Below are 13,462 nucleotides of genomic sequence, written 5' to 3' on the forward strand. Positions count from 1 at the left end.
GAACATTCTCACATATACGGACACTAACACATGCATATCGTGCTGGATGAATCGCATTCCTCGCTCTCTTCTTTCACACTCACACTGTTGAATGAGTAGCATTTACATACAAACACAACACGGCAAAACAGAGGATAAGCACAAACCACAAATTAAACACAAATGCTTAAGTCTCTTCCTGGTTTCTCTATGTTGCCATGCTCAAGCTTCCAGTTCACCCCGACTGATAAATGACCCATGGTCACTACAACTTGAGTAGGCTCTCTTTCTCTCTCTCCCTCTCTCTCTCTCTGTCTGTCTCTCTCTATTTCACACACACACACACACACACACACACACACACACACACACACACACACACTCTCTCTCTCTCTCTCTCTCTCTCTCTCTCTCTCTCTCTCTCTCTTTTATAGCCATCCCTTGATGCTAAACAGGACGTCTCCATGGATACAGGAATAAACAGATGATAACAAGCCCTCAGCCTTTTAAAGCCCATTTCAGAAGGGAGTAACATGACAGACAGAGAAAGAGAGAGAGAGAGGACAGAAGTTGTGCAGACCTGGGAGTGTGTGTGCATGTGTGTGGATTGCCAGCAGCTGGAAGTCAGTAGCACAGGTAAGAGTGATTTCACTGCTACTAATGTGATAGAACGCTCTTCATAAGCAAATGCACTCCACACATGTGAACATGCATACAGAACATGCACTCATCTTATTCGCTATATGCTTGCACTCATAACACCATACAGACCCATAATATTCCATGCATTGGTACACAGCATCTGTGGTTTACATATTGAAACTGTTAATGGCATGCTGCATAATGGGTATTGCTCCATGTGGAGTGTGAATTCAGTGACTAAATTGACATAACAAAAACAAAGTGGTGGTATTTCAAGAATTGTTTTATTTATTTTTTACCCCTGAACAAATATACATAGCCTACATTTGAAGTTGCAACAATTGCATTCGTTGCTATGATGAATTTTTTTTAAATGTTGCTATTTTTTCTCCTTCTACATAGATATAAATATATAACACACAAGTGAAATGGACAGAAAATAAAAAAATGTAATTGCAATAAATAAACTGTTTTAAGTATATGAATACATTTTTTCAAGATTTATTGCAATTGTCACTGACTAATATTATTTAGATTGCAATTATATATAGGCTGTATATACTGCATGAAGTGTTCCCGGTGGCAAATTGGCACAAACTGATGCTATTCATATAATTGTTGAACAAAACACTGTTGACATCATCAGGTTAATTATAGGGTTGATGTCTGTCTGATCAAAAAGTAAACACTCATTAAGTTGTCAGTTAAATTCAGATATATTAGCTGGTTTATGAAGTGAGTATCACATATTATATCTATTATATGTCAGTATGAAATACAGAATAAGTGTGAAAAAAATGTTGTGTGGGGAAAACAGGTATCTTGCAGGCAGGACCACAAAGAAGGATTAGCTGCAAAACCCTAGGGCTGAAGCAGAGAAAGGTTGAGATCTAATCAGAAAGTCTTCAGGACATGCCTTTGTTATTTTGATGAGTCTACTGTATGTGTGTGTGTTTTGTCTGGATGGGTGGGTAAGTGTCTCTGTTTCCCTCTTTAATACAATGGTAATTTTCCATAGACACTTCCACAAAGTCTTGTCCTGTGTGAGGATCTCTTGGGAGGAGGGCAATGTGTGTTTATGTGGACGGCTGCCTTTGCATGTGTGTTAGAAGGGTGAGGCTCATACAATGATGTCTTTATTCAGACGGCTGTGTGGGAATAACCTCAGTAGCAGCTTGCACATGATCCCTCACACACTGTATTAGGGAAATACGCAGCACACACGTGCAACATGTCAAGCATGACGACATATAAAATGCGATGACTTCGATGGTTCAATGACTGAATAATTGTTTGCCAAACCAGTGATGATTACAACATTATGCAACAATCTTGGGTTAATTATCCTTAACAAATACTGAAATAACAAATTTAATGAACACCACTATTCAAAAGTAAGTAATATTTTTTTGTGATATAAATTAATATTTTTATTCAGCAAGGACACATTACATTGATCGAAATTGACAGTAGGCTAAAGCCATTTGTAATATTACCAAATATTTCTAATTAAACTGTCTATCCATCAAAGAATCCTGAACATTTTTATCCCACCAAATATATTAAGCATCATAACTGTTTTCAACATTAAGAACAATAAGAAATATTTCTTACCAAATCAGCATATTTGGGATATGCTGGATCATGTGATAAGACGTAATGGCTGCTGAAAATTCAGCTTTGTCATCACAGGAATAAATCACATTTTAAAATCTACTAAAGGGTTAGTTTACCCAAAAATGAAAAATGCTGTCATTAATTACTCACGCTCATGTCGTTCCAAACCCGTAAGACTTTTGTTTATCTTCGGAACACAAATGAAGATCTTTTTTTTATTAAATTTGAGTGATTTCTGTCCCTCCATTGACTCAGCAAAAGATTCATAAAGAGATGGTAAAACTAATCCATATGAATTGAGCGGTTTAGTCCAAATTTTCTGGAGAGACACAATATACAGTATGATGAACAGATTTAATTTAGGCTTGTATTCACATATAAACATTCATCAACTCACACATCAGTTATATGATAAATGGAAGCTCAAGCAAGTTTGATTGAAGTGCGGAAATAATGAGATTCATTATCGTGTTACGCAGCGCATTTGAGCTTCAGCAAGAGGTTTGTTCTTATGCATCCAGCAGGTTCGGTTGAGCTTCTGTTTATGTTCACTGATCAATTTTTAAATGTGAATAAAAGCCTAAATTAAATGTGTTCATCATATAAAGTGATCGTGTCTTCAAAAAAAAAAAGGTCTAAACCGTTCAATTCATATGGATACGTTTTTTATGAATTCTTTATGAACTTTTTGAAGCTTCAAAGTGGTAGTTGTGGACCTGTCAATGGAGAGTACAGAAAGCTTTCAGATTTCATCAAAAAGATCTTCGTGTGTGCCGAAGATGAACAGCATGAGGGTTAGTAATTAGGAATGACAAGAGGGTGAGTAATTAATGACAGAATTTTAATTTTTGGGAGAACTAACCCATATAAAAAAAACGTATTTTAAATTATAATATTTTAATACAATATTACTGTTTTGACTGTATTTTTGACCTAATAAATCTAGCCTTGGTGAGCATATAAGATACTATTTTATGTAACACTTAAGTTATTGTGTGTGAGCTGAGAGGAGATTACAGAAGGCTGAAGGAGTTGGAGTTGAAGCCAGGGCAAGCCCACCCACCACTGCTGTACACTCATCGCCTCTCCATGAGGCCATCAGCTGCCAAACTTCTGACATCCATCTGAAACATTCCACAATAACTCCAAGACACATCAGACCATCCACACACCTACTCTCGCCTCCATTGACAATGGCTGGGCTGTGCAGACACACCAAGAAAGTCTGGAATCGGCCTCACTCATGCACTCGAAAGAAAGAAAATAGAAAAATACAGAATTATGAAGGAAGGAAAGAAAGAAAGAGGGAAGAAAAGAGGCCATCTGAAAATGTATAGGAAAATCTAACATCCATGATATTTGTGTTGAATGAAAAATTAGCAGTCTACCGAGTGTTGATAATCACCTCATTAGCTCAATCCTTATGGCCCTTAAAGGGATACTCCACTTTTTTTGGAAATAGGCTCATTTTACAACTCCCCCAGAGTTAAACTGTTGAGTTTTACCGTTTTTGAATCCATTCAGCCGATCTCCGGTTCTGGCGGTACCACTTTTAGCATAGCTTAGCATACATCATTGAAGTGGACAAGACCATTAGCATTTCTAAAAAAAAAATGACCAAAGAGTTTTGATATTTGTCCTATTTAAAACTTGACTCTTCTGTAGTTACATCGTGCACTAAGACCGACGGAACATGTAAAGTTGCGATTTTCTAGGCTGATATGGCTAGGAACTATACTCTCATTCCTGCGTAATAATCAAGAAACTTCACTGCCGTACCATGAGAGCAGCTGCAGGCGTAATGATATGACGCAGCGCCTGAAAATAGTTCCGTTGTGTTGACGGAAGGTGGCCTATTTTCAGGCGCTGCGTCATATCATTACGCCTGCTGCACCCATGGTACGGCAGTGAAGTTTCTTGATTATTACGCAGGAATGAGAGTATAGTTCCTAGCCATATCAGCCTAGAAAATCGCAACTTTACATTTCCCGTCGGTCTTAGTGCACGATGTAACTACAGAAGAGTCAAGTTTTAAATAGGAAAAATATCGAAACTCTTTGGTCATTTTTTTTTTTAGAAATGCTAATGGTCATGTCCACTCCAATGATGTATGCTAAGCTATGCTAAAAGTGGTACCGCCAGAACCGGAGATCGGCTGAATGGATTCAAAAACGGTAAAAACTCAACAGTTTAACTCTGGGGGAGTTGTAAAATGAGCCTATTTCCAAAAAAAGTGGAGTATCCCTTTAAATGTTACATCAGGCTCTATCGTTCCACATACACCTAATGTGTTACTTTTGGCTAGTGCTTTAATTGGTATTTTATTAATTCAGGTCATTCAAAACGCAATGGAAAAGAGGGTGACCTGCTGAAGAAGTTTGCCAAAACTCTGCAACAAGAAGACCGTTATCTCAAAGCTAAAATGTAAATTTAAAAGTACATTTGTAAATGTAAAAAGTACATTTGTAAATGTAAAAAGTACATTTGTAAATGTAAAAGTAAAATATCTCAAAGCTAAAATGACAGGACAATTTAGATAATGCAGATAACTTGGATCATTTAGAAAGGCTAAATCTGAGTTTAAGGTATTTTATTGTCTGGGCTCAACCTCATCTGTACAGACCGAGACTAGACGTTATTAGTACATAGTATACTGTATAATACACATCTGAGATTCTGAAGATTATAATACAGTGCAATAATTATGTTTAGTGTACCACATTAATCTGGCTTCTCTTTCATCTTTTTTGTCAAATTAAGGCTTCAGCAATGTCTGTTTATCATGCCTATTGCAGATTACTTATACGGTTAGTTAAAACACCTCTTTTTCTAGAGAAATTGTTCCATTAGGTCATAGTCCTACTATTTGTTTAGCAGAATACCAAATATGGCAGAAAGCACAGACATGGACCAGCTTCTGAGCTCCTTTAAGAAGTTTGCTGTTCATGGTGACACCAAAGCCACTGGGAAGGAGTTGAATGGGAAAAACTGGGCAAAGCTGTGCAAAGACTGCAAAGTCACTGATGGCAAGAATGTCACCAGCACCGATGTAGATATTGTCTTCACTAAACTCAAGTGAGTTTTTCATAATTTTTTGTTCTGGAGACTATTTAAATTTTAACAAATTGTAATATATATTTTTAATGTGCACACAATATAAACACATTGTAAATATTAAAAATATCTTCAGAGATTAAGTTTTCAAAAACTGCACTGTCCAGGCAATATAAATATTGAAAAGGCAATATGTTTACCATATGATTCAGAGCAAAGACATCTCGGGTTATTACATATGAGGAGTTCCAGAAAGCTCTAGAAGAATTGGCCCCAAAGAGGTTCAAAGGTCAAAGCAAAGAGGAGGCATTGCAGTCTATATATCAGCTAATTGAAGGCAAAGATCCTACCAACGTTGGTGTAACGGTAAGGCAACCATTTAAAAACAAGTATTTATTTAAGGTATTTTTGTATGAAAACTTGGAAATTAATGTTGACATAAATTAGCGTGACTACACTTGAGTACAAACTGTAAGACGGCATCAAAATCAATGTTGTCAATTCAATACATGTTATACACAACCATTGATAGTTTTTTTTTTTTTAGTTTTTTTTAAAGAAATTCATACTTTTATTCAGCAAGGACACATTAAATTGATCAAAAGTGACAGTTAAATGTTACAGATTTCTAATTCGAATAAATGTTCTTTCTATTCGTCAAAGGATCCTGGAAAAATTTATCAGGGTTTCCAAAAAATGTTAAGCAGGACAACTGTTTTCAACATTGCTTATAATAAGAAATGTTTCTTGAGGAGCAAATCGGCATATTACAATCATTTTTGAAGGATCATGTGACACTGAAGACTTGAGCTGCTTAACATTCAGCATTGCCATCACAGGAATAAATTACATTTTAACATAATATATTCAAATAAAAAGTTAATTTATATTGTAATAATATTTCACAATATTATTGTTTTTATCAAATAAATGCAGACATTTTTTGTCCAAAAATCTTACAGACCCCAAACTTTTGAATGATAAAAACAATAAAAAAAGCAAGAAAGAAACGGTAACGCTTCCTTTTACAGTACAGTACTTACGTGTACTTACAGTGTACTTACCTAGAAAGTACTGGCTAATATAAGGTAAGTACATGGGTTGGGGTAGGTTTAGGGGTAGGTTCAGGGTTAGTGCCTAGTTATTACCCAGTAATTGTAATTACTATAATAAGTACATAAGTACATGGGTAACAGGACTGTAAAAGGAAGCGTTACCAAAGAAACAACAGTTATTGGTTTTCCATTTCATCACACTGCAAATCGATTTTAATTCAACTAGTTATTAGGCTACATCAACTTTGTTGTGACAGAAATGTGTGAGTATATTACCTGAAATTTATAAATGTTAGATAAACCAAGAAATGCCAAGCAGTTGTTGCTCAAGAAGGTCCCTCAATACTGCACATTTTGAATGTCTCCTGTATAACACATAATTCAACTCATCATCTCATTTGTAGAGCGCCCCATGAACTCAACTGGGTGTCAAATTAGTGAGACATCTAAAATGAGTAGTGTTGGTGGGCCTCCAAGAGCAAGATTGAGAAACACAAAAAAGGTACTGCCACATCATTCCTCAGACGGTTCAACACTAGAGGGCAGTAACAAATCAAACAGCAATAAATCAATTCTGGCAAGTTAGAAGTTCAAAAGGAGTTGCAGGAATATGTGAGTTGCATATATGCTATTGACTGAAAAGGTTCTGCGGGGGCAGGCTGAAACAGATTGGTACAGATCATCTGAAGAAACAACAATGCTAGCTTGATGAAGCACATTTTATGGGTAATTTCTAGTTTCTTTTTTAAAATTGATTTTCCATTTATTACTGTTATTGCTTTTAAACAGGCCTCTCTCTCTCTCTCTCTCTCTCTCTCTCTCTCTCTCTCTCTCTCTCTCTCTCTCTCTCTCTCTCTCTCTCTCTCTCTCTCTCTCTCTCTCTCTCTCTCTCTCTCTCTCTCTCTCTTTCGCTCTTGCTCGCTCTCATTTCCTTATACATTTGTATGTTTCTTTTTTTAACCATTCTAGAAAGTGGCAAAAACTGCTACAGTGGATAGGTTAACCGACACATCTAAATATACGGGCTCACACAAGGAGCGCTTTGATCAGAGTGGGAAAGGCAAAGGAAAAGGTGGGCGGGAGGAGATTGTGGAGCACACAGGCTACGTAGGGGCCTACAAGAACGCCGGGAGTTACGAGGAGAAGACAAAGGCCAAGTAAGGCCCCACTGTCTCCATGTCAACATGTTCTAAGCTCTGAGCTCCATCTTCATCAGCACTTATCTGGACCAAAGCCAAACTTGAACTTTGACCTGTAAAATCACACAGCCACTGTGCAGTGTAACAAAGGAAGTGTTGTAAATGTTCGTCTTTAAGGATAAAGAACATAGTATTACAGTCAGTTTTCGTTAGAAAGTTGACAGAAGGGTAAGAGGGGAATAGGATTTCAGGTGAAAATCTCAAAGAACAAGTATAAAGACTCTATAAAGAAGTAGGCTCTGTTGAAGGGAAACAGATAAGTAATACACTTGTTTGTTTTAATGTTGCTGTTTAATAGCTATGAGAAATGTGCATCTGAACATCACTATTCTTTAGAGAGTGATAAGTGAACACAATAACCTTTTTAAGAGATTTATTTCTTCTAACATATGTATAGACCTTAGGTAGTGCCACATTTAATTTTGGATAGGAATGAAAATGAGGCTGTGAGGGATAGAATAGTTAAATGTTGTCTAACAACATACCGATTGTTCAGCTGATGAAACATCTTTACGGGGGAAAAAAACTTGGAGTAGACAAAAACAGTTTTAAAAGTTGTGAGTTGTGAAAAAATGACGTGATCCAGAACCTTTACAGTGCATGCCATTGTAAAGTCTGTACGTATCCCTTACAGCCTTGTTTTCATCCGCATTAAATTCAGTATGTCTAACCTGACTAAGGTCTGCTGATGTTCTTACTTAACTGCAGTCATCTAAATTCTAACATTATTCATTGCCAAAAGTCAGTAAAGCTAAAATGTCAATCTTTAAATGAAATGATGAACCAACTTTAGCTATATTACCCTTCTGTTGTTTGCTAAAATTATTTCCAAAAATTCAGTGTCATATCTTTGTTTTAGTTAGCTTACTGTGTTACTGAAACTGGAAACTGCCTTTGTATAAACCATTACTAAATATCTTTTGGTGTGTTTTATTTTAAGTTTTGTTTTTGTACTTTGGTCTAAAAAACAAATAAAATACACAAACTTTATTGGAGCAAAACCGTACTGCCGATGTACACGACTGAAACAGACAACACACAAAATATTGTGTCGATATAATAATTACTATTATGCATCATTACTAGTTCCAAAATAAAGAGATAAATTATTGTTTCACATTCATACAGCATGCTTAAACACATCCATCATGTTATCGTGTAAAAAAAATTCAACCAGGGGTCCATGAACTGGGAATCCCATGAAGTTGTTAATGAAATTATGTTTAATTAAAATTAAGCTATTGTAGGCTACATTGGTCAAATAAATCCATCATACTGGAACCTTTTTTTGCCTGCTGACACAGCATTCGGGGGTAAAATTAAGTTCTCAGTACCTGCAGGTATATACAAAAACGTTTTAGGATATATTTAACGTTTCAGTTCACGTTATTTAATGTTATTATAAGAGTTATATTTATATCATAAAACGATATTACTAATACCTTTCATAATCTGATGTCCAACTGCTGAGTTATAAACTAAAAATAACTCAACGACGTAAAAAAACAAAAAACGACTCAACAAATTTTAAGATAACCCAACCTAGTGACCCATATGTTTAACCCAGTGGTTGGGGTAAAAAAAAAAAAAAAACTAACGTCCCCCCCCTTGCTGAACGCTGTTTACTGTCATATTCCGTATTAGATCAGCGTGTGTACGGCGGTCCATTTGTCTGAAGTCAGAGGGACAGGCAGGACGCCGACGCCGGTCCCTCTGTTGCCGAGGCAACCGGCACATACACAAACACAACAGCCCGGCCCAGCACCTGGCTCCGGCAGCCTCCCCCTGCCCTCTGTGTGTTTGTAACCAAACACACTCGTTCATGGCAACGTTTGTTTGGTTCATCTCCTTGGAAGCGTTTAATCAAAAACATCTCAAAAACATCTCGCTCCATTCCAGCTCGAGCCTTTGTTGCTGCTGTCACTCGTTGATGAATGGCATCGCACAGCAGCGTCGCCTTTAGTCAACTTCTGTGCTCGCCGCGCGCTGTAATAAACCGGCTGATTAATTGCCTGTTAACATGAATTGCAGACCCCGACAGGCTTGACATAATATAATATGTTGATATAATATGCCGCACATGCAGACATGACTGCAGCGCGCTTATGAATAAACTCGACTCGAGTCCCATCAGCGCGCACGGGCTGCCTATAGGGGGAGCTACGAGATACAGTTCTGTAATGTGAAAATACTACATGTAATTTTAATGCCAACATGTTTTATTTCTTATGGTTTGGTTGCACTTTGAATACAGCTTTGTGCGTCTAATAACGCGTGCAGCCGACGTCATACATCGCTTGATGTTGCCTCTACTTTAGTAGCCTAGGCTACTTGCTCTGAATCGTTTGAGAACCACTGGACATTGCTCTGGAAATCGTTAATGCACCGAGTGGAACGATAGAATACATCATTCAATAATAATTAGCCCACTAGGCCGATTAGCCTAAAGTGACTTTTTAAAGTGAACTTCTTGCAAGTTCAACCCACCAGTTCAATTATGTAGTATGTTCAGACTGCATTTGTCACTTCATATTTGTACATTTATATGTAAATGTCTTGTCACATAGGCTATATTATTTTTACATTATTAGCCTATAGCCTACAACAATAGCAAGTAACAACATGCTGCAATGATAATCACATGTGTCATTAAGCTTGCTGTATAGTGGAGTGAAATATTAAAAGATGTGAAAATAAAAGCAAACATATACACAGACATGATCTAAATCGAGGATATTACAATCAGACAATTTGCAATGCATCCACAGGACACCTCTCTTTATAAGTCTCTGAATGAGACTAATTGTTGACTCGATTGTACCACCTTGTGGTGCTTTGCAGAACATTCTCTAATAAATGTAAACACTTTATTTCACATGGTTTATACAATATATTTCACGAAGAGTTATGCTACACGACTGTTCAAAGTGTCATTAAGAATGTCATTTTTAAGGAGTCAATACATTAAATTGATCAAATGTGACAGTACAACTTTTACATTGTTACAAATTCTGTTTCAAATAATGTTGTTCTTTTTTAACTTTCTGTTAAAGAATCCTGAAAAAAAAAATCCACAAAATTATTAAGCCGCACAACTGTTTCAACATTGATGGAAAAAACAAATATTTCTTAAAGCAAATCAGCATATTAGAATGATTTCTGAAGGATCATGTGACACTGGAGAAGACTGGAGTAATGATGCTGAAAATTCAGCTTTGCCATCACATGATTAAATAGCATTTTAAAATATATTCAAATAGAAAACCATTATTTCAAATTGTAATACTATTTACAGTATTACTGTTTTGCTATAATTTGTTTCAGTAAATAATTGCAGCCTTGGTGAGCATAAGAGACATCTTTTAAAAACATAAAAAACGTCTTACCAACCACAAACTTTTATAGAATACTCAGACAGTGTAAGGGGGGAAAAAAACAAGGAAAAAAACTCACTTTAAAAATATATCCTGTTAAATTTACAGTAAAAAATGGCAGCTGTAGCAGCCAGAAATTCACTGTAAAAAAACATACTGTAGCAGAATGTCTGTATTTTACAATTTATAACTGTTTATTTCATTAAGCAGGGTTTGACTTGGCTTGTCCGGGACAAGTGGATTTATTGAAGGGGCAAGTGAAAGGGAATCTTACTTGCCCGACCGGACAAGTGGCTTGATTAAAACTTCAGTGACAAAAAAATAACTAGGGAAGCATCGATATGCGATACTCAATATTGACTTTGTTCTATTTCACCAACTAAAATTTTGCTTCAGAATAAATTGTTTACACCACCAAAAATCCTTTCCCCCCAGGGTAAGTAACATTTTGACTTGGACAAGTGAATGATCGATACACTTATACAGATGGTAAAACAGTTCACCACATGATGAATCAGAATTCCTTTTTACATAGAAATCTGAAATGTGAAGTAAACACAAAATAAGTGAATAAAAATTAGTTCTGAAAAAGAAAAGAATGAGCAGGAAACTGGTCTCCAGAGAAAAAGAGAGGTGAGAGCTCTGCAATGAACTGAGATTTGTTTAGCTTCTGTGAGTTCTTTAACATCTGTGAACATCACCATATCTATATTATTGTGTGTGATCATGTATTCATTTTAGCAGCAAGCACTTCATGGACTTCACAGATCAAAACGCTGTCCTGCAAAACAGTCAAATATATAGGCACTAAATTATTAAAACATTTAATATTACAAAATATTTATGTATTTATTCTTCATGAAGATCCAAAATTTGGCGTATTTCAAAAATATTCCAAATCTTCTCCCTCTCTGATATTTCTGTATTTGGTTGTGTTGTGAACTTTTGCAGCGCGTTTCCTTATTTGGAGCACACGTGTGTTGTGAAACTGATGAAGATGTTTTTTTTAATTTGCTGGTGTTTTTTTCTATTTGCACGCGTGTTTTTCTATTTGCATGTGTTTTTTTCTATTTGCATGCGTTTTTTTCTATTTGCACACGTTTTTCTCTATTTGCATGTGTTTGCTTCAGTTGCAGCGCGTTGAGCTGTCTCGGCCACCGTACAATCAAATTGTGAGGGCGGGCTTTATACGATGATGGACAGATGATCAACAATAGGCGCGTTTCCATTACAGATTTGCGCAAAACTTTTGCGATTTTTTCTAAATGTCGATAAAAAACTATTGCGAAATGACGGCGTTTCCATTAACTGATGTTATGCGACTTTTTCCCCTCTCGCGATAAGTCATTTAAACATCAACGGGTAGGTTTATAGCCTATATCCCTATATCACAGCCACCGCACCACCACACTAGACATTATTATTAATAGAAGGAGACGTGGTGTGTTATCCAAGCATTAATGGCAGGGAAAGACCCGTATACTGCGAACGGCATAAGGAGTTTCTGGGTGTTTCTCCCTCATTTCTGCTCCGAGGTCTGATTGTGGCATTTCTTTGAGGTTTAGAATCCAGTATTCCTGTAGCCTATTGTTTCTTTTATGAATTTAATAAAGAACTCTGTCCAAACGGTCAGTGTACATTTGTGTCCATTCGTTTTTCCTTATTTAACCCGTATTGCAAAACGAAAAATGAACGGTGGTTGTTGTTTTTTAAATGCAAAGTTGAACACCAATTTTTTTTTTTAAATTTAAACTGTACTACACAAATGCTGCGAAAAAAAAAAAAAAATCGACTAAATTTCAGATGTTTGTTTATGACTTTTTGCCCCTTTACTAAACATTTAAAATATTCCCAACTTAATACAATTTTTTTTTAGATTTTAATGGTTTTCTAAGGCCAAATTAGAACCTGAAAATTATATTTTTCCCGCAGTGCTGAATGAGAAGAGCCATATTTAGGCCTATGTCTCTGGAACCAGCCTACAGAAAGGTGATTTAGGTGAGTTATAGGCTAATGATAATAAATGTGTCTGAAAGAATAACGAGGCATTTTAATTTTATTAATAAACTATTGTTTTCTAAATTAGTGTCGGCTAAAAACATCTCCATCTCCGCTGAGGCGCGCCGCGCGAATGCACCTTTAGAGAGAAATGCACCATTCATACGGATTACATAATCAGAAGGTATTAGCTTTCGATTCGAATTTGTTCGTTTTAAAGTGGACATTTCAAGCTTTAACTTTTTTCACGGAGATCATGAAAGCGCGCATGATTGTTTTATTTTATTATTTATTACTATTTTATTTTGTCTAACCATTATGAATGACATTTGACGAATTGCTTTGTTCCTTTTTTTGGATAAAAGCATCTTCTAAATATGTAGCCTAATAAATGTTATAATAATGATGATAATTATTAGCCCATTATTATTTGCGTATACCACGGACGGACCCCAAACACACCGCGTCTTCTAAGTCAGGTGACTGTAAATGCGCAAAAACTGTTTCCATTGCAGTTTTGCGAAATATTCCTTTTTCGAATTGC

General features: G+C 36.2%; 1 protein-coding gene across 2 annotated transcripts; it reads left to right on the forward strand.

The window, feature by feature from the left end:
- Positions 1–484: 484 nt before the first annotated feature.
- Positions 485–8,044, forward strand: tppp3 (tubulin polymerization-promoting protein family member 3). Of its 2 annotated transcripts, none has more exons than XM_056265446.1 (4): positions 485–615; positions 5,116–5,313; positions 5,505–5,658; positions 7,317–8,044. In XM_056265446.1, exons 2-4 carry the CDS (start codon positions 5,126–5,128, stop codon positions 7,506–7,508), a joined length of 534 nt encoding a protein of 177 aa, XP_056121421.1. In that variant the 5' UTR covers positions 485–615; positions 5,116–5,125; the 3' UTR covers positions 7,509–8,044. The 2 variants fall into 2 exon arrangements, with proteins under 2 accessions (XP_056121421.1, XP_056121420.1); XM_056265445.1 differs by having other exon boundaries at positions 486–615; positions 5,113–5,313.
- Positions 8,045–13,462: the final 5,418 nt, after the last annotated feature.

The sequence above is a fragment of the Rhinichthys klamathensis genome, unplaced genomic scaffold, assembly GCF_029890125.1.
Source record: "Rhinichthys klamathensis goyatoka isolate OS25496 unplaced genomic scaffold, OSU_Roscu_1.1 h1tg000232l_1, whole genome shotgun sequence".
Taxonomy (NCBI): domain Eukaryota; kingdom Metazoa; phylum Chordata; class Actinopteri; order Cypriniformes; family Leuciscidae; genus Rhinichthys; species Rhinichthys klamathensis.